The 23,124-nt window shown below is 39.8% G+C and overlaps 1 protein-coding gene across 1 annotated transcript in view; it reads right to left on the bottom strand.

Annotated features, from left to right (window-relative positions):
- LOC116971571 (neuronal acetylcholine receptor subunit alpha-7-like) overlaps positions 1-23,124 on the bottom strand; it is a 193,506-nt gene that overhangs the window by 100,207 nt on the left and 70,175 nt on the right. Inside the window, exons 3-4 of the mRNA XM_033018804.1 lie at positions 14,061-14,105; positions 9,501-9,610 (exon numbers count right to left, since the gene is read on the bottom strand). Coding sequence (XP_032874695.1) covers positions 9,501-9,610; positions 14,061-14,105 — 155 coding nt within the window. The remainder of the gene's footprint in view (positions 1-9,500; positions 9,611-14,060; positions 14,106-23,124) is intronic.

Raw genomic sequence — 23,124 nt, 5'->3', positions numbered from 1 at the left:
TTACTCAGCAAGTGACACTTTTATCTCACAACTTTATTATCTTCAGGTAATACCTGTATATAAGAATACCTTTCTCTCTCAAGAAACATGGTTTTTAAAAACTGTTCTTTGCAACTATCTTGCAAGAATTTATCTCTAAAATTACAATTCAGTTACCTGTTCTTCACTCATCATGTCTTCAGATGTTATTCCGCTAACTAGGATATGCAATTCCCTACTATGATGAAGGTCATTGGTCATAAACTTAAACACAGTTCCACTCGCCACAGATCTTGCTTGAACAGTTGATTGATTCCAGCATTATCCAAATTTATTCTGGAGTTACAGCTTATACTCATTTTATTTTTGTGTCCTTTTGAAATAATAATTGAAATTTAATGATGCTTCTATAACCAAACCTAATCACATTAATTAGTGATGTTACAATACTTACCTTCAGCGGTACTGCAGTTCTGCCACTGGCCGTGGGCGCCTTTGAGGGGGGGGGGGGGGAGGCGGCGGGATTAAAATCCACTTTTGCACTGCCTGTCGGAGGCAGACTTCCTCGGGCTGCAAGCTGATGAAGAAAAATCGATCGGACTTCCGTTCCCGGTATATTTTAAAAGAATTCGCTGGACAATATAATATTTGGATTAAAATAAAAGGCGACTTCGAATGCCCTCAACACCTACAACGTGACGGATCGCATGAATGGGACAAAACAAAGGGTAAGTCATTTATTTTACATATAATCTTGCTTCTTGGGATGGCTTTAATCTAATTTTACGTTGCAAAAATGTTATTTGAGCCCCATATGAACCGGCAGTGTTTTTCCTGCCGATATGGAGTTCAAATTATTCACAAATACAACGTTCCAATCGATCGCATTCCAGAAAAACCCACTCGCAAGATGATTTAAATCCTCTTTTTTTTTTTGGACAATCATATCATAAGCCGTCTAAATTGTCTATATTTTGTGTTATTCTCTCTCCAAGATCATTATTTTAAAACTAAATATTCATAACAGTTTGAGTCACATGTATTGTGCAAAAAAACAATAATTTTGATTGTATTTTGAGTGGATGTTTCTGGATTAATTTATGGGAATTAAACATTAAATTCCTTCCATCTGGCATATAAATTCAGGACAGTGAGGTTTAAAAATCATGTTATATTGTGAATTCTTGTGTGAATGGGATTAGTTTGTTATTTGGATACTTAAGCTATTTAAAAAAATATATCCTTTTCTTAAAAAATTGAATCAACAGGACATTCTTAATGGGAAAGTAGTGGGCAGAAAGGCATGTCATGCGTGGTTTGAAGAGCAAAAACCCGTAGTTTACAATGCCAAAATTGAAAAGTTGATGAAAAACAAGGTGTACTGAGTTGCTTATTAGTTACAATCTGAGGAGTATGATGATGCTACTGGTTATGGTATGCCAATGTACAAACTAGCAACTGATCTTCTCCATAAAGACTTGGTCTATTGCTAGAAATTATAATGTATTTACCTATCTGTTATGGACTTACAGCATATTATACAATAATATTAAAGTTCTGATCTTGAGAATATCACATTTTTGAATTTTCAAGGCAGACTGGGTGTTTATTACTATTTCCGTCACAAGGTCAATTTTGAAATTAGCTACAATTACATAATTAACTAATTATATGCTTTAATTTCAGGTCATCCAAGTAAGAAGTTTTATAGTTGTTTCAGAATGCTTCAATCTATAATAACTGAAATTTTAATTCAGTTCTCTTCATTTTTAAGAAAGTTATGTGCTTTTGATTGTCCTCGATCACAGCTTTTGTGTTAAGTCAATGGAAAAGCAATAGGGAACAAGATGCTAATTTCCGGGTTTAAAAATCCATAACATTTTTAATACTGAAGATATGAAAGTGAATTAGGTGTCAAATTAAACTTCTTTTTATGCTTTATCTGATGGTTATAAGTTGCAGACTTGATTTTTTAAATCTCAACATTTTGTAACATTGCTACATTAATGCACCAAACGTTATTCGCTTATCATATGTCTAATCACTATAAATGGCTTGATTGTAATCATGTATTTTCTTTCTGCTGACTGGATAGCATGCAACAAAAGCTTATCACTGTACCTTGGTACACATGACAATAAACTAAACTAACTGTTAATATCTTGCCTCCATGTTGATCTCCATATGTAATACAGAAACACATTCCAAAAACAGCAGAAACTGCAGATGCTGGGGTCTTTAGCAAGAAGCAAACAGTGGGAGGAACTCTACGGTTCAGGCAATGGACAGGCAATGTTTATCGGTCTCACAATGTGGCCTTTTTTACGTTGTCGAAACCAAGAGTAGAATGAGTGACTCACTCACCAAGACATGTAGGATTTCCTGGTTGCTAAACATTTTAACTTCCCTTCCCATTCCCATACTGACCTTCCTGTCCTTGGCCTCCTCCATTGCCACAGTGAGGCCACACAAACTGGAGGAACCGTACCTCATATTCCACTTCGGTCGCCTACAACCTTATGGTACAAATTGTAAATTCTCCCATTTCAACTGACACCCCCCTACCCCATCACTCCTGCCTGTGGTCACCCCACACCAATTTATTTGACCATTTCCCACCCCATCAGCCATTCTTTCTTTCCCCTCTTTCATACACTCATCTTCTATACCCGAGTGCCCCATTTCCCTTTTACCTGCCATCTTTTCCCTCCCTCTGTCCGCTTCTACCCATATCCATCCTCCCTGTTTTACATTTCACACATTTTCTCTACTTATCTAACTTGTCTCCTTTTCACTTCTAGTCCTTGTCACTTATTCCACATCTTCCAATCAACCTCCCTCCCCCCCCCCCCCCCCCTCATCTGCATCCACCTATCACTTGCAGGCTTTGTCCTGTCTCCACCTGTCTTTTCCAGCTTTCTCTCCACTACCCCAATCAATTTAAAATAAGATCCTGACTCGAGACATTGCCTGTACATTCCTTCCACAATTGCTGCCTGACCTGCTGAGTTCTCCAGTATTTTTCACTCTACATTCCAAAAACAATCAGCAAACCGTTGGCTGCAATTTCAGGACAAAATTGCTCGTATTTTACAGAAAAATGTTTGGGTGTGAATGAACTAAGCAAAAGACAGGGAACAAATCCATTTCTGGTACATAGAATATAGAACAGTACAGGACAAAACAGACTCCTTGGTCCACAATGTCTATGTGAGCATGATTCATAGAAACATAGAAACATAGAAATTAGGTGCAGGAGTAGGCCATTCGGCCCTTCGAGCCTGCACCGCCATTCAATATGATCATGGCTGATCATCCAACTCAGTATCCCGTACCTGCCTTCTCTCCATACCCTCTGTTAAATTAACCAACTCTGCCTGCCCACGATCTAAATTCTTCTATTCAATGCACATTAATGTGCCTGGTTATAAGCATGTTAAATGGCACTATAATGCCTGCTTCCACCACCACGCCATGCACCAGGCATCTGCAACACTCTGTGTATAAAAAAGAATTGCCCTGGACATCTCCTTTAAAATTTGACCTTTGTCCTTAAAGTTATGCCCTCTAGTCATTGACATTTCCACTCTGAGAAAAATACTCTGAGTGTCTATCCTTTCTGTGCCTTTCATAATTTTGTATATATCTATGAAGTCTTCCCTGAACCATTGACACACTAGAGAAAATAATCCAAGTTTGACCTCTCCTCACAGCTGATACCTTCTAATCCAGGCATCATACTGTACCTTTTCTTCATCCTCTAAAATATATTAGAATTTTATAGAATCAATTCCCTTCAGTGTGTTTACAAACTTAATATCCTAAGGGAACTGTATGCAATAATGTGTTTTCATTTTAAGCAACACCATGCTTCATCATACAGATAATTAAATTATTTTACACCGGGAACTACCAGCATGTTCTGCTGACACCAATGCATTGAAAGTCAAGTCAGCACTTACTGATGCAAATCTGTACAGCAATTCTGCTTCGGTGGTGCCATACCTAACTATTTTTCCTGAATCGAGTTAATTCCTTCAATATCTGCTGCCTTACCTGTTAGATAGCCTCGGGCCTATTTGATGCAAAAATAGAATTTCTCATAAAAGGAGACTATCACCTTCAGGGAATTTAAAAAATATTTATATTGCTGCAACGAATTTTGACTAATATTTGCATTTTTCCTGCATCTGAGTTATTTCTTTTCTCTGGCTTATTATTAATCTTGTTGATGGGAGTCAGATTTTTCTAATTTTCTTTTTGCCAATATTCTTCTTCTTTTCTCTTGGGGTAAAGATATATACTGCCACAGTTCCTCTAGCCAGATGTTGTTAAACACTGATGTTCCCTTGGCATTTACACATTTTAATGGAGGGTTTGTTTTGGAAGTGCATGGAATGCTGTCACTACCCTCTTCAATGCCAACAACTAGTCGTGCTGATAAAATGGAACCGGTTTAAGATGATGTCATGAATATTATCAGCAGATTGCTTAATATCGAGCTATATTCACATTCATAAGACTGAAAAAGGACGGGAGGTTCCTTTCCCCATGTGATATTGCAGGACCAAGTATTTTGTAATAAAATATAAGCATTCAAAGATCATACAGGCCTTTGTATCACTACCAGCTATGTGATCAAGCATCAAGATGGTCTACCTGCCTAACTTTTCCCTCCAGTTCAACTATCAATCCAACATTGAAGGAATCAATCAGCACCTATGGCAAGAGAACGTTATGACCCTTAATTCAAATATCCCATGCTATAATATTGTCATTACCACATTTTTTAATCACAACAGCAACAAAGGTCTCCCTCTCAGAGATATTCACTTTGTCTTATCCATCTCTCCCCCACCATCTCTGCAATTTAAAATCATCCTGTTTTCTCTCGTTCTCAACTGTGATGAAAAGTCTTTGATCAGAAATATTAGCACTCAGATGCTGTCTAACATGCTGAATATTTTCTGATTGTATCCCATTCGAAAAATGCTGTTTAATTTATTCCCATCCTACAGTGAATGTATTTTTGATCATAACAACTGATAGCTAACAGAAATTCTCCTCATTAATTCATAAATAAAGTGATTTATGCAAGATAAGTTAGTCAATAATAAGTTTGCTGGTGTACGTATCAAGCATGTCATCACCCAGTTTATATTATTCATTATATCGCTGCTTTGGTCAAATCTACCATTTGTTCAACAGATAAAAATATATCTCGTGGATTTGTTTAGATACTGTGCTTCATTTGTGCAGGTATGCAGAGCAAGACATTGGCACAGGGTTGTCCATTAACATGACTGCATAATATTGCAACATTGCTTGTCTCTGCACTGATGTGTCAACTTTTCCATGGGTTCCAAGAATTCGCCTGGGCTGAGAAGTACTCCTAACTCGTGGTATTTTCCGATAATGTTACTGAGGTTGCTAATTATTGCCTTTGTTGATATATTCAATCAGGAAGTTCAGTTTAGTTTATTGTTAAGTATACGGAGGTACAGTGAAAAGCTTTTGTTGCAGCCAGTGGAAAAACAATGCACGATTACAATTGACCCATCCACAGTGCACAGATACATTATGAAGGGAATAATGTGTAGTGCACTACATGTCCAATAAAGTCCGATTAAAGATAGTCTGAGGGTCTCCAATGAGGTAGATAGCAGCTCAGGACTGTTCTCTAGTTTTTGGTAGGATGGTTAAGTTGCCTGATAACAGCTGGGAGGAAACGTTCTCTGAATCTGGAGGTGTGCATTTTCACACTTGCCTGATGGGAGAGGGAAGAAAGAGGGAGTGGCTGAGCTGCCCATGTCCCTGGGTTTAAAGAACATTGATTGATTACTGTTTGAGAAAAATCTTGACAACTGCAGATGCTACAGATCTCAAATAAAGACAGAAGGTTCTGGAAACACAGCGGGACCAAATGCCTGATTTATTGTGTGTTTCAAACAGCTTCTGTTCTAAGTTGAGATTTTCTAGTGACCTGCCTTCATCAATTTTGAGTTATCACCCTCTAAAGAAAATCAGATTTGTCTGACAGGATCTCCCCAGGTCAATCTCCTCCTAATCAATCCATTCCATCCCAAGTGAACAGAAATCCTACCCCTTTGAATCTTTTTCAACAACTTCCCTATCACTAATGCAAGGTCCACGAGCCTGTAGTTTTGAGGTTGTTTTTATCATCGTTTTTGAACGGATGACAATATTAGCTATGGCCCTATGTTCTGCTACCTCACCCAGAACTAACAAAGATGCAAACATCTCTGACAGAGATACCACCATTCTCTTCCCTTGCTTCCTTTAACACCTTGGGATAAATCCCCTCAGTCCTTAATTTGCCTATATTTCCAACACTTCCTCCTTCTACAGAATATCAGATACCATCCCCTTAACTTTCCAACCTCCACATCCTTCTCCCTGGTGAATACTTTAGTTTAGTTTAGTTTAGAGATACAGTGCAGAAACAGGCCCTTCGGTCCACGGAGCCCACGTCGACCAGCGATCCCCGCACATCAACATTATCCTACACACTAGGGACAATTTACAATTTTACCAAGCCAATTAACCTACAAACCTGCAAGTCTTTGGAGTGTGGGAGGAAACCAAAGATCTCGGAGAAAACCCACGCAGGTCATGGGGAGAACGTACAAACTCTGTAGAGACAACCATCCCAATGATCGAACCCGGGTCCCTGGCTCTGTAAGGCAGTAACTCTACCGCTACGCCACCATATAAAGGTATAAAGTCATCAATACTGATGAGGTGTATTCATATTCCCTGGCTGTACACAGAGATTTCCCTTTTTATACTCGAGGGACCTCCCATATTCTTTGCTTTCCTCTTGCTTTTAATATACTTACGATCGGTTCAAGGATCCTCCAATGTAATTTCTTGTCCCCTTTAACTGTCTTTATTATTTTCTTACGTTCTCTCATATTTCCCCTTCAACTGCAAATAACGTGGCTGATACTAATTCCCTATGCAACATACATTTCCTTATTTTCCCTGATCATAACTTTAGTATCCTTTGTTAACAGATATTAATTATTAACTGACTGTATGGAATGCCATTGTACTCAGTTTGCTACAACATTGTCATCTGTTCAAATGTATTTCACAAGGATATGCTTTACAATTCTCTAAGGCTGCAAAATGCATGATATAAATGCAAAACCATTCACTCTAAGTTATACTGGATCTTGGTCCTATTTTTCCAGATATCAGAATTCCTGATTCAGATGTTTTCTGACAGTGCAAATGAAGGAACTGTTTCAGGACAATGTCAATCCCATGATGCAGTCTCTCGTATAGCTGGCCACAATGGGTTTGAATCATGCAGACATAAGAGACTGCAGATGCTATAATCTGGAGAGAGAGAAAAATAAAGCTGCTGGAGGAACTCATCAGGCTGAATCGCAACTGTAGAGAGAAAGGAATTGGGTTGAAGTCCTATATATTTGCTCCTGTAATTTCTGCTGACTATTGGGGGCCTATAATAGAAACCCAACAAAGTGATCATCCCCTTCTTATTTTGAAGTTCTACCCACATATATAGCTCACCCCCTTTACAGCACACTGGTCAACCTGAGGAGTACCCTCAGCAACAGACTGGTTCCACCAAGATGCATGACAGAACGCCACAGTAGATCCTTCTTCCCTGTGGCTATCAAACTTTACAACTTCTCCCCCTTCTGTCGTGGGGTAGACTGAGACTGACTGACTCCCCTCCCTCCCCCCCCCCCCACCATCCCAAATCTTGGCACATCCCCCAAGCCTTTCCACTCGTCACTTTAATTTTATGTTTCATGTATTTTGTGTTTTTTATGACTGTTGGCAGATCAATTTCGCTCATGGGATAAATAAAGTTCTATCGTATCGTACATAACCTCACTGGACATTTCACTTGGAATGAATGCCCTCTCTAGTACTGCAGTTATGCTTTCCCCAGTCAATATAGCAACTCCCCTCCTCGCTTACTCAACCTCTATTATGCCGGTGGCATCAGTACACTGAAATTTGGGCTGCAAATTCTGTTCATCGCTCAACTTTTTTTTTCTGTCATGGCTGTAATATCATAATCTCATGTGCCAATCTATGCCCTGAGTTAATCTGCCTTACCTATTAGGCTATTGCATTAAAATAAATGGTTAGTCTATCAGACCTTCCTCAATCCCTGTCCCTACCCTTGGTTGTCTTGCCTACAAGATTTACTCACTTTAACTATCTCATTTGATACACCAGCACTTTAGGTTACATCTCCTTGCCAGATTTATTTAATCCTCCTAAAGTAGTTCCAGCATGTCTCCCTATCAGAAAATTTAATCAGATAATCAGAGCATAGGTTTTGTCTAACTTCAGAGACTATGTCAAGAAAAAGATGTTTTCTCAAAGACACTGAACAGGGCATGAAGTGAGAGCAAAAATAATTGAATAAAACCATAATTTTCTGTCAAAGCAAACTGGGGTAAGCATATTGCAATATGGATTTGATTCAGAATAGAAGTTACAACAAACATCGGAAAACATCTCGCTATATGTTTATGATGCAAACAAATTTGCAATTTACGACGAAGTGTCACCTAGTGACCATACATCATGACAGTGTGTCCCAGAAAAAGGCTATGTAACACAAAAGTACAATACTGCAGATGTTGAAATCTGCAATAAAAACAGTAGAAACACCCTATAGTTCAGGAACTATCAGTGAACAGAGTAACAGAGCACATATTTCAGAAGGATGACAGATTAGAATGTCAACAGTCGGATGTTGGATGATCAGCCATGATCATATTGAATGGTGGTGCAGGCTCGAAGGGCTGAATGGCCTACTCCTGCACCTATTTTCTATGTTTCTATGTTTCTATGTAACAGTCCTGAAATGTTAACCCTGTTTCGCACTCCATAGGTGCTGCACTTTCAACATTTTCTGTTCTTAATCTTGACAAGCACATTCATTGCCATGTTACCCTACATATTAACAATGAATAATGTGTTTTGTATTTTAAGAACATCTTAACTCTGACTGAAGAAATTCCTCCTCATCTCTTTCCTAAAGGAATGTCCTTTATTTCTGAAGCTATGACCTCTAGTCCTAGTCTCTCCACATCCACTCTATCCAAGCCTTTCACTATTCGATAAGTTTCAATGAGGCCCCCCCTTATCCTTCCAAACTCCAGCGAGTACAGGCCCAGTGCCGACAAACGCTCATCATATGTTATCCCACTCATTCCCATTTTCCCATCAACAGTACCGTGCATCAGTTACACTATGCAATAATTTATCTGTATTAATAGTAAATACATTTTTACATATGAGTACAACATACAAGATGCAGGATTTATTTTTTAGAATGCAATGCCCTGGATTTGTTAAGAACAACTTACAGACCATCCTCAATAAACACCACATAGTAACAGGTCAAATCCTGCTCTGTTGCCTTTGGGGATGAATTGCCAGGCAATAGGCTGTTGAACATCCAGAGAGAGGTAATTATTACACTGGGCAAAGGTAAATCATCTCACCTGTTGTACAGGAGGATATCCGGGACCCACACATGATCTGAAGGAAAGCGTACTGTTCGAATGCCACCATATTCAGTAATATTCCACTTCAAATAGCAGTCTGTCCAATGCTAGATAATGTAATATACATGTTATAATATCTGTACACATAACAAAATAAAAATAACATCTTGTAAAAACAGCTGTACAAATTCAATATTGCCAATTGTTATTCCTTTCCTTTCCACCCTTTTCTCTTTGTTTTCCATCTCAACTCTCTCTCCTCTAACACAGTGGTCAGGCAGCTTGCTTAGTGTTGTCATGTAATAAGATATTGCATTAGGAAGCCTTGACCTTCTTTCATTAGGCTGCATGGGCCTCCACTGAGTATTCCACTCCAAAGCATGGATGAGGATGATCATCCTTGCTGTGCGACATTGTTGTAGCAACTCACTATGGCAGTCCCAATGTGCATCATCCCCTCACTGGAGAACGGCATTGGCATATTCAATGCTGCCTTGTAATACAATGTTCCCCATTTCATGACAATATTCAATGGATGATTTATAATAATGGAAGAAACAAATCACAAGGTTTAAAAAAAAGATTTCAGTCCCAGCCTACTTAACGTCTCCCATTAGCTCAGACACTCTAGTCCTGGCAACATCCTTGTAAATCTGTTCAAGAAGGAACTGCAGATGCTGGAAAATCGAAGGTACACAAAAATGCTGGAGAAACTCAGCGGGTGCAGCAGCATCTATGGAGCGAAGGAAATAGGCAACGTTTCGGGCCGAAACCCTTCTTCAGACTGATCTTCTTTGTACCCTCTCCAGCTTGCCATCCTTTGATTCTTTTGCAGGTTGGCTACTCACAGTAGTTAATTTATCTACCTGCCTTTGAGATAGGCAATAACCTAATACACCTAAACTAAAGGGGCAGCACGGTGGCACAGCAGTACAGCCTTACAGCACTTTCAGTGCCAGAGATGTGGGTTTGATCCCGACTACAGGTGCAGTCTGCATGAAGTTTGTATGTTCTCCCATGACCCCGTGGGTTTTTCTCAGAGATATTCAGTTTCCTCCCACACGTCCAAAGATGTACAGGTTTGCAGGTTAATTGGCTTGATATAAATGTAAAATTGTCCCTCGTGTATGCATAGTAGTGTCAATGTAGGGTATCGCTGGGGATCGCTGGTCGGTGCGGACTCGGTGGGCCGAAGGGCCTGTTTCTGCGCGGTATCTCTAAACTAAACTAAACTAAACCAAACTAAATCTGGGGGAAACACACACTGTCATGATCAAATGCCACACAAAGAGCGTCCACGATCATGATAGATCCAGTTTGCCTATGAAAATGTGGCAGCAACTGCTGCACCACCGCACCTGCTTCAAGGATGGTGACCTTTCAGCATAATAGGTTGAAGCACCAATAGAGTTTACTAAAGTATTATGTACATCATTGAACACATACAGATTAATACAGAGCTGCACACTCAAACTAGAAGCTGGATTCATAGAGTTATCTAGCACGGAAACAGACCCTCAGTCCAACTTGCCCATGATGACCAAATTGCCCCATCTACAATAGTCCTTCCCGCCTGCATATGACCCATGTCCCTTTAAAACTTTCCCATTCATGTACCTGTCCAAATGTTTTTTTTAATTTTATAATAGTACCTGTCTCAACTACCTCCACTGACAGCTCATTCCATATACCCATACCCTGTGTATGAAAAATTTGACCCTCAGGTTTCTATTAAATCTTTCCCCTTTCACCTTAAACCTATGTCCCCTTGTTCTTGATTCCCTTATTCTGGGTAGAAGACTCTGTGCATTTATACTATCTGTTCCCCTTTTGTGATCTTATCACCCCTCATCCTCTTGTGTTCCAATGAATATAGTCCAATGACACCATCTCTGTGACGTTCACCTGCACATTCATTGCTGGCACTCGGTGTGCGCTCATCGTGTGGAAGCAAATCTTCATGACAGATGTGCCTTCTCAAGCCTCAAACTAAAGGAAAGCTGGCTGGGCAGTCCCTGGGCTATGGGCACTCATTTGAAGTAGAAATAGTCATCCAGTTAACATCTTAATTTGAATTATGGTTTCCTGAAGGTTACAGCATATGGGGCCTAACACGTGTGAGCAAACTGAATCTAAAATTAACTTGGTGATAGAAGGCAGAGAATTGCTGTGGGGAGTTGTTCACTGACTGTAAGTCTATAATTAATGGTAATCTGAAGGGATTGGTGCAAGGACATTTGTTGTTTGTCAAGTATATAAATGATTTGCATGAAAATGCAAGTGGTCTGATGAATAAATTTGTTGATATCACGAAAATTGGTGGAGTTGTAAATAGTTAAGAAGATTGTGTAATTTACAAAGGGACATAAATCAGTTGGATAGCTGGGTGGAGCAGTGGCAAATGGAAATTAATCCAGCCAACTGTGAGGCAATGCATTTGCAGATATTGAAGGTAAATACAAAAAGCTGGAGTAACTCAGCACGTCCGGCAGCATCTCAGAAAAGGAATAGGGTCTAGACCCTTCTTCAGACAGAGTCAGGGGAGAGGGAACTGAGAGATATGAAAAGGTACATGGAACAATTTAATGAAAGGTATACAAAAAGACAGATCAAAACCAGCAATGATGATTTAGGAAAGGTGGAGCCCACAATGGTCCATTGTTGGCTGTGGGAAAGTGGCCACGAGTAATACAAACAGTGAAGCTCAGCAGGATGACAGTGAAACTAGTACGATGACTAGGGTGGGGGAGGGCTGGAGAGAGAGGGGATGCAAGGGTTAGTTGAAGTTAGAGAAATCAATATTCCTACCGCTGGGTTGTAAGCTGACCAAGCGAAATATAATGTGATGTTCCTCCAATTTGCATGTGGCATCACTCTGACTGTGGAGGAGGCCCAGGATAGAAAGGTCAGTATGGGAATGGGAAGGGGAGTTAAAATGTTCGGCAACTGGGAGATTGGCCAAGGAGGACTGAGAGGAGGTAACAGCAGGCTTTAGTTACAAGGAGAGATTGGATAGGCTGGATCTAGAGGAGATTGAGGGGTGACCTTATTGAGGTCTATAAATTCTGAGAGGCACAAATAAGGTAGATCGTCATTTATTTTCCTGGGGGGGGGAGGGGAGTAAGGAGGGAGGGGGGGGGCAGGGGAGTAAGGAGGGAGGGGGGGGGGCAGGGGAGTAAGGGGTGAGGGGGGGTGGGGGGGGGGGGTAAGTCTAAAACTAAAGACCACAGGTTGAAGTTGAGAGGGGAGGAATGTGATGGAGATCTGAAGGGGTCGTGTTTCACAATGAGGTTGTTGATTACATGGCGGCAGAGGAGATGGGAGAGGCAAAAACAATTGGAAAGTTGACGAGGCATTTAGATGGGTACATGGATGTGAAAGAAGTAGAGGTATTTAGGCCTAATGTGGGCAGGGATTAGTATAGACAGACATTGTGGATGAGCTTGTTGGAAGAGGCTATTTCTGTGTTGTGCACCTCTATGGCTCTGACCTGCTTCTTTCTGTTTATCCATCCAGTGCGATTCAAATCCTCACTTTCTCTTCCTTTGCAAAATCCAATTCTTTCTTTGCGAGTTCAAAGTGTTTCTCACTCCCTCTACCGTTTTAAAGTTTATACCTCAGGTTGATTACTTTCCATGTTAAACAACACTTGCCGTTTATTCCATAAGTATCTTCAGATAGCTTTGAAACACTGTCTGATAGATCCTCCACCATTGTTATTTTAAGCAATTATTTAAATGAGTTAAGTTTGCACCTTGAGAAATAATGTACCACTGTAAGAATATTTCCCAGATGGCTTGTTTATTGGACTTTGGGTATCACTGGGGCTTACTCGTAACATATTGGTAATTCTCTTCACAACTTCATACTATAGTCAGCACTGGAATGGGCTTACAGTTTAGTAAAACTGGATGTAGGTTCATATAAATGGTTGTGGTTTGATCTATACTTTCGCTCAGATCTATAATTTTTCTCTGATTTACTGCTTCAGCTATGTAGTTCAATATCCGGCTGGTAATCTTAATTGCTTCTGCACCTTGCTGATTATTTAGGTATCCACAGTTTAAATAACCTTTGAATCTTTTAGATTGACCCATAACCATTTAGTTTAATTTAGTTTAGTTTAGAGATACAGCGCAGAAACAGGCTCTTCAGCTCACCGAGTCCGCACCAGCCAGTGATACCTGCACATGTTAACACTATCCTACACACACTAGGGACAATTTTACACTTATAACAAGCCAATTAACCTACACTTCTTTGAAGTGTGGGAGGAAACCAAAGATTTCGGAGAAAACCCACGCGGTCACAGGGAGAATGCACAAACTCTGTACAGACAGCACCTGTAGTTGTGTCGAACCCGGGTCTCCAGTGCTGTAAGGCAGCAACTCTACCACTGAGCTGTCTCAAAGAGTTAAAGATTTCATCATATTATTTTCAAGTAATGCAGTGGCTATTTAGCTGCGCGGGCTCTCTTAGTTTTATTCTTCCTCTCTTTAGTAAAACATCTGCATCAACCTCCATGGGGCAATAAAATGAAATGGATAATATTCTTACCATTTGCAGCCACACATTTGAGATCAACACCTGATTTTTTTCATCCTATAAAGAGAGAATAATAATTAACAGTAAACAAAAATGTTTTTGTCTTTGCAGTCACAAAGTGAAGAGATATCTCAGTTTTTTTAAATATGCATCACAGCTGGAAGTCTACATTTACATGGGAGCATGTGGGGAAAACAAGGGAAAAATAGTAATTACAATGTAATGGATGACACATAAAGATACAGTAGCTGAGCAGACAACCATAAACATAATATAAAGGGTTAGTGCATCACCACAGGCAGTTCAGGCACTGGCGTGAAATAAAAAATGGATGATTAATTAAGCATAATAAGGAGGCAATGTGCATAAGTAAAAAAGGCAGCTTATCAAAGATATTTATTATAATTTTTTTTAAACAAATCATGTCGTAATATTATGATGAAAAGTGACAATGTTTCCAACCAATGCAAAATGGAACAAATGCCCAACCCTGTGACTTCCCCTTACCCGATCATACTTCTGGTGCTTTGCTGTCTTACAAACACTTATAGAGGACCACATTTGCAGAAATTTCAATATTCCAAATCAATTGATTTCATTAATGATCTGATGTTTAGATTAGTTTATTATTGTCACGTGTACCAAGGTACAGTGGAAAGATTTTCTGTTGCATGCTATCCAGTCAAAGAAAATACTATATGTGATTCCAATCGAGCATTTCACTGTGTACAGATACAAGATAAAGGATATATTATTTAGTGCAAGTTAAAGTCAGATTAAAGATAGTTCAAATGTCTCCAATGAGGCACAGTAGATGGGAGGTCAGGGCTGCACTCTAGCTGGTGAGAGGAAGGTTCAATTGCCTGACAACAGCTGGGAAGAAACTGTCCCTGAATCTGAAGGTATGCATTTTCAAACTTCAGTACCTGTAGCCTTATGGGAGAGGGGAGAAGAGGGAATGACTGGGGTGAGACTGGTCCTTGATTGTGCTGGTGGCCTTGCCAATGCAGCGTGAAATGTCAATAAAGAGTCCATGGTTGCGAGTTTGGTTTGCGTGATGGTCTGAGCTACTTCCACAACTCTGCAATTTCATGCAGTCTAGGATGAAGCTGCTCCCAAACCAAGCTGTGATGCATCCTGATAAACATGTTTTCTACGGTGCCTCTGTAGAAGTTGGTGACATACTGAACCTCTGAAGCCTTCTAAGGAAATAGAGGCATTGATGTGTTTCTTGTCCATTTCTTCAATATGGTTGGTCCAGGAACAATTGTGGGTGATATTTACTCCTATGATCTTGAAGCTGTCAACCATTTCTACTTCTGCGCCATCAGTATCTGTACTGCTTCGCATCCTGAAATAAATCATTATCTCCTTTGTCTTGCTGAGGGGAAGGCTGTTGTTTAGGCACTAGGTTGCAAGGTTTTAATCTCCATCCTGTACTCCGCCTCATCATTATTTGATATCCGAAACACATCGGTGGTGTTGTCTGCGAACTTGTAAATTGAGTTGGGTTGGTAATTGGCTGCAGGATCATGAGTGTATAGGCATCGTAGTAGGAGGCTGAGAACACATCCTTGTGGTGCACCAGTGTTGAGGATTATCGTGGAGGATGATAATACGAGGGGGAACTTCTTTACTCAGAGAAGTAATACGAGGTAATACGAGGTAATACGAGGGGGAACTTCGTCACTCAGAGAGTGGTAGCTGTGTGGAATGAACTTCCAGTGGATGTGGTGGAGGCAGGTTCGATTTTATCATTTAAAAATAAATTGGATAGGTATATGGATGGGAAAGGAATGGATGGTTATGGTCTGAGTGCAGGTAGATGGGACTTGGGGAAAATAAGTGTTCGGCACGGACTTGAAGGGCCGAGATGGCCTGTTTCTGTGCTGTAATTGTTATATGGTTATTGTTATATGATTATAATGGTAATGTGAAAATATTTGCTTTTCCAAATTTGAATTTTCAGAATATTAGGTTCATTGGAATTTTACTTACTGTACACTTCAATACACCAGCCATTTCCTACCACATTAAATAAAGTTTGCAGGTTTAGATATTTAGAACACGTCATTTTCCAGTTCAAAAGACCTTTGTCAGATCTGTCTGTAGCATACGTGAGGGAAGTAACTGATTCATCAAACACCAGACCAAAAACAGGAGAAAGATCTTTACTCCTTCAAAAGCTTTTTGAGATCAAACTAGGGAATCTTTGCTCTGAGCTCCCTGCTGTCACATTTTAGGCTAAGCTCTATAAAAGAGGACACATGCCAGCACTCTGCTGCTGGCTCATTAAAACCACCCACCAGCTGCCATCTCCTCCTGCACATTTCCACTGGATTGGTTTATTCTGAAAGAATACTGTTTCTGAATAAAATAAGGATTGTGAAAGAAAAATTGTGTCAAGTCAACTGTGCCATGGGAATCCCCTCCATTATTCTGAGCGCTGTTTTGTGATAAAAAACTGAAACCTTTATTATGTTCTGCTCAAGGGAACCAACTTGATGTGGAGAATGTGGGTACAGTTTTTTCTCAGTGAATGTCTTATTTCTTATCAACGTATCTGCTATTGAACATAGTATACTTGAAAATGATTTGAATATGGATCTTAGAAACAATTTTAAAAAGGTAGATAAGTTTGTAGGTTGGTATGTAAGTAGGTAAATGTGGGTAAAAATGTAGGTAACTGAATTAAGTTTGGTTCTGGAGGTATAAAATAAAGCATAGCAGATCTATTAGTTTGGTATTGAGTTATGGAGTCATGGAGAGATATAACACCAAAAATTATGACCTTGAGCCCACAGAGTCCATGTCAACCATCTATCTATCTATATTACTAAAGGTCTGATCTTGACCACTTCCTGTGGTTCTGTATATTGATTTTAGAAAAATGGCTGCCACTTACGGCTGTGATTTTTGGCCATCTTACTCAGAGTCTCCCTCCGCTGTGTAGGACAAGAGGATTTTTACCATCGATGAAAAATAAAAGAGTTATTAGTGTTTAAAAAATGTTGAGATTCTCTCTCCGGAAGACCACGCCCCTTCCAGGCGGACTATAAAACCCAGAAGTGAGAGTGCTTCAGTCAGTCTCAGCAAGATGGGTGAGCGAGAGGGTCACGTCTCAGTCTGAGCTTGAATAACACTGAACACATGTCTACTAAAATGTGAGTGCGGCTTTACTGACCTTGAGTGCCCTTAATGTGGTTTGAAAATGAAAATGTGGTTGCTTTGAAATAAAGCTCAACAAATGGTTGTTGGTGGTGGTGGCTTTGAAATAAAGCTCAGCAAATGGTTGTTGGTGGTGGTTGCTTTGAAATAAAGCTCAGCAAATGGTGTCTAAACTTCACAACTTCCTGTTTGCACTTTATATTGATGTTAGATAAAACGCTACCACTTACGACTGTGAATTATGGCCATCTTACTAAGTCCCTCTCCGCTCATCAGGTGCAGAGGATTTGTCCCATCAATGAAAAATAAAAGTGTTATTAATGTTTAAAAAATGTTGAGAACCTCTCTTCTGTCAATTACGCCATGAAGGCAACGCCCCTTCCGGTGGGAGGGGGGAGGGATTATAAAATCCGGAAGTGTGGGTGTGGCTCAGTCTCTGCAAGATGAGGGAGGGAGAGGTCACGACTCTGTCTGAGCTGTGAATCAACTGAACACACTGAATGTCTACTGAACTGTGAGTGTGGTGTTTTGTGTGGTTTTATGGTGGTTTCACCTTGCTTGAAATGGTATGAGACTGCATTTGAATTTGGTGGCCTTGTACCCTGCTTGAAATGTTATGAGACTGCTCTTGAATTTGGTGGCCTTGCACCCTGCGTGAAATGGTATGAAACTGCATTTGAATTTGGTTGTCTTGCACCCTGCTTGAAGTGGCATGAAACTGCACTTGAATTTGGTGGCCTTGCCTCCTGCTTGAAGTGGTATGAAATTGCACTTGAATTTGGTGGCCTTGCACCCTGCTTGAAGTGGTATGAAACTGCACTTGAGTTTGGTGGACTTGGACCATGCTTGAAGTGGTATGAAACTGCACTTGAATTTGGTGGCCTTGCACCCTGCTTGAAGTGGTATGAAACTGCACTTGAATTCGGTGGCCTTGCACCCTGCTTGAAGTGGTCGGAAACTGCACTTAAATTCGGTGGCCTTGCACCCTGTTCGAAGCGGTAGGAAACTGCACCCGAATTCGGTGGCTTTGCATCCAGCTTGCCGTGGTGGGAAACTGCATTTGAATTTGGTGGCCTTGCACCCTGCTTGAAAAGGAATTTCAAGGATTAGCCATGAGTCAACTGCCAGCCCACCAGCCGTAGTGCTTCACAGCAGTGTTCAAACACAGTAAATGATCATTGTAAAGCCAAACATTTTTTTACCTGAGTACATAAATGCTCATTCACTGTGCATCCATGGTTTGTGTTAATCTATTCAATCTACTTCACCTTCCATTTATTCCTTATAAATTCTAATTCAGGTCCTCCGAGTTTCATTCCTTGAGGTTTGTGAAGTTCATTATGATCCAATAGGTGCTACAAAATTGTTAGATTCCAGGAACAACTATTGAAGATGATTGTTGAATAGAACTAGTAAAGTGAAGATGAGACTGTGCATTATTCATCAAGTTGTTCTGATCTGAAATCTGTTCCAGAAAGGAGTGCCTGAAGTGAATTCACAGATACTCTCACAGCAAATTGGGCAGAACAGGAAACATTTGCAGGATTATAGGGGAAAAGCAGAGCGGAGAAATAAGTTCACTCTTTCAATGAGGGGGCACTAGCACAAGAGGCTGTGGGGCCCCTGTCAGAGTCTGTAGTGTGTACACCACCTCGAAATGGTGCCTTAGGAATCACTCAGACATTTGAGTGTTTGCATCAATTTTGAACATATCTCAAGTTGCTGACAGATGCTTCAAACTTCCACATCATCACTGAAGGCTGAAGAATACACCCTGCCAGGAATGAGAAGTGCAACAATTTATCACTTATCAATTATTTGTCAGGCATCCTGAATTATATTATTTTAATCCAGGAATGATTGAAAGTCAATGGCAGGAGGGCATGTCATTGTATTTCTATTTATTTAATCATATAGACTATCACCATTTAGTTCTCTGTCATTTAACATTAGTTTAGATGTCAATGGAAAATAGCTGGAAAAAAGGGAGCCTGGGAGCAAACAATATATATTTCAGAGCTGATGAGTAGTTTTACAAGGATTTTTGAACATATTGGTCATTTCATAAAACTGAATTTTGATTTTGGTGTAGTTAAAAGATTTCTGCAGATCCCATTTGCACCTTGTCACTCATGGAGAAGTATTCCCTATAATTCCTGAAACCTAGTTTAGAATGCCACTGGCAGAAAACTGTAAAGTCTGTGAAAGGTGGGTGAATTTCAGAGCAGCCCAGCAATGGAAGGGAGTGAGGGAAGAGGGAAACTACAATCTCTTTGACGAGTTTAGTATTTAAAGCTAAGCTAAGTTTAATTTCTTAGCTTTATTAAATTCTAATTCATACTCATACTCATACTTACTTTATTAGCCAAGTATGTTTTACAACGCACGAGAAATTTGATTTGTCAATCAGTCATATTAATAAAAAGCATAAGAACACACAAAATCCATTTTAACATAAACATCCAACACAGTGACTCCTCCACATTCCTCACTGTGATGGAAGGCGATAAAAAGTTAAATCTCTTCCCTTCTTTGTCCTCCAGCGGTCGGGGGCCTCTAACCTTCCGTTGACGGGACAAACTTACTCCCGTAGCCGCCAGCGGGCCTCCTCGTCAGGGCAATCAAGCCTGCATCGGGGGGGGGGAGGGATCTCAGTTCCCCCCCGCCGGGCGATCTACCTCGGGTTGGGTTAATCAAACCTTCTGCATCGTTGTAGCCTCTCGACGATGCGTGTTCTTGATGTTGCAGACCGCAGGCCGCGGGTGGAGCATCGATCCCTGGCAAGGAATTGGCTCCGATGGCAAGTCCACGCCAGGTGGTGGGGCTCAAATTCAGTTCCAAGCAAGGCCTCCAGCTCCATAATGTTAGACCGGAGATATGACCCAGTAAACAATCGCATCTCCGGCAAGGTAAGAAATTGGAAAAAAAAGTTTCCCCCGAACCCCCACCCCTCACCCACCCCCCACATAAAACAAACCAGAGAACATTAACACAAACTTTTTGAACACACTAAAAATAACAAAATACAGACGAATGGGACAGACTTGGCGAGGCTGCTATCAAAGCGCCACCCGGTGATGAGATTATAGTCATTGTTCTGTTCAAAAGAATAAACGGGGAAAAATATTAAAATATTAAAATATTAAAGCGTAATTGCAGTTCGCAAGGCCATTTATTTCCAAGTTTGCAGAATGGATCATTAAATCAGGGATAATAGGAAATTGCGATGAGACTGAATGTAGGGGAATGGAGAACACAGGCACCACAGGTGTTTGTACTGGTACTTGTGGTCAGCATGGTTGGATGGACAGTAAGGATAATGGCAGAATACATAACTGGATGAAATCAGCTGCAATATTCTGATAGTTGGGATAACCAATGGCTTGAAAAGTACATGGTCTCCAAAAACGTAACAGCGAGCATGTGAGGATGAATGTGGACAAACAGCAAAAGGACCAGGACACCCCACCTGCAAGCTAATATAATTTTGAAACCAACTTTAATAACTAGTGTCAAAATACTGTCATTCATAAAATCCTAATTGTATCAAATAGTGACAACTTTGAACAACTTGGAAAAAAGAACAAAAAAACTAATGCCAGAGATTAAAGTCATGAAAACTGAGAGATTTTTTTGAAAGTCAAAAGCATTTTAGAGTAGGTGCAAAATCTGAATTTAAGAAGAAAGTCAACATTTTTAGACTTTTTTTGGTGCGATAGTGTGGAGTCTTCACTGCAGGGTGTTCTGAATACTCATTCATATTAGGCTAACATGAATAAATTACAGGGAAATAAATGTGAGAATGGGACTGTTGGAATTACTCTGCAATCTAACATGGACTCAAGGGCCTAAAGGCCTCCTTTATGTTGTTGTGAAAATGTGAAAAATGAGAATCAGTTTTGCTTTGTAGATAGCCAAATGTTCCTGTGAACTATCAGTTTGAAACTTATTCTTCTGATGTACCATTATATACCATTCCTCCTTACACTTTTTATAAGCAAAACTGCATGTCATTTTGTAGTTGTCAGCACAAATAAATAAACACATTTTTACAGGACCCATTTAAAAAAAATCTCTGCGTGAATATCATCTTCACATTAATTATGAATACTGCTGCTATCTTGTGGAAACAAAGAAGTTTGAATTTATGTTGCTATGTGTCAACATAAATGAATATTCATCCCTAAAATAAGTGGTTGTAGAAAAATTTGATTCTGGAATACAGAGAGACATATTTAAAGCAAGGTTATGTAATGTAAATCTTAACTATTTATTGATGGCCAAGGCTGCATACAATGAAAAGAACAGAAGGTTTCAGCAATTACTAATATACACTTGTGTTTGGCAATGGCACAAACATTAGTACCATCATCAGAGTACTTTGTGCAGAGTGATAACCAAAATATAACCTGGAATCTGGGCTACATAGCAATTTTCTTCTTATCAACTAACTTAAACTTCAGCTGAGCCAAATACAAAAAGGCAGATGCAGCTGTACTGTAGGTTCCGCTTTCAACTATGAAACCATCCCTGAGACAGATTTGATCCTCCATCATTGTTTGTTATCCAGCACAGTTCATTGCTCAGTATCAGGGTGGCATCGATGAGCGGGGATAGAAATGGCTGGGTGTCATAGTGCTTCACAGCAGTGTTCAAACACAGTAAATGATCATTGTAAAGCCAAACATTTTTTCTACCTGAGTACATAAATGCTCATTCACTGTGCATCCATGGTTTGTGTTAATCTATTCAATCTACTTCACCTTCCATTTATTCCTTATAAATTCTAGTTTCATTCCTTGAGGTTTGTGAAGTTCATTATGATCCAATAGGTGCTACAAAACTGTTAGATTCCAGGAACAACTATTGAAGATGATTGTTGAATAGAACTAGTAAAATGAAGATGAGATCGTGCATTATTCATCAAGTTGTTCTGATCTGAAATCTGTTCCAGAAAGGAGTGCCTGAAGTGAATTCACAGATAATCTCACAGCAAATTGTCCAGAACAGGAAACATTTGCAGGATAATAGGGGAAAAGCAGAGCGGAGAAATAAGTTCACTCTTTCAATGAGGTGGCACTAGCACAAGAGGCTGTGGGCCCCCTGTCAGAGTCTGTAGTGTGTACACCACCTCAAAATGGTGTCTTAGGAATCACTCAGACATTTGAGTGTTTGCATCAATTTTGAACATATCTCAAGTTGCTGACATGCTTCAAACCCCCACTGAAGGCTGAAGAATACACCCTGCTAGGAATGAGAAGTGCAACAATTTATCACTTATCAATTATTTGTCAGGCATCCTGAATTATATTATTTTAATCCAGGAATGATAGAAAGTCAATGGCAGGAGGGCATGTCATTGTATTTCTATTTATTTAATCATATAGACTATCACCATTTAGTTCTCTGTCATTTAGCATTAGTTTAGATGTCAATGGAAAATAGCTGGAAAAAAGGGAGCCTGGGAGCAAAAAATATATATTTCAGAGCTGATGAGTAGTTTTACAAGGATTTTTGAACATATTGGTCATTTCATAAAACTGAATTTTGATTTTGGTGTAGTTAATAGATTTCTGCAGATCCCATTTGCACCTTGTCACTCATGGAGAAGTATTCCCTATAATTTCTGAAACCTAGTTTAAGAATGCCACTGGCAGAAAACTGTAAAGTCTGTGAAAGGTGGGTGAATTTCAGAGCAGCCCAGCAATGGAAGGGAGTGAGGGAAGAGGGGAAACTACAATCTCTTTGACGAGTTTAGTATTTAAAGCAAAGCTAAGTTTAATTTCTTAGCTTTATTAAATTCTAATTCATACTCATACTTACTTCATTAGCCATTTTACACCATTGTTTATTTTTTTTAATATTTATTTATTTATTTTTTGGTCTCGTTTTTATGTAGTTTTATTTT

This window comes from Amblyraja radiata, chromosome 3 (assembly GCF_010909765.2).
Source record: "Amblyraja radiata isolate CabotCenter1 chromosome 3, sAmbRad1.1.pri, whole genome shotgun sequence".
NCBI classification, from domain to species: Eukaryota; Metazoa; Chordata; class Chondrichthyes; order Rajiformes; family Rajidae; genus Amblyraja; species Amblyraja radiata.
Note: the sequence above shows the minus strand (reverse complement) of the source record. Positions and strands in the feature narration are given on the sequence as shown.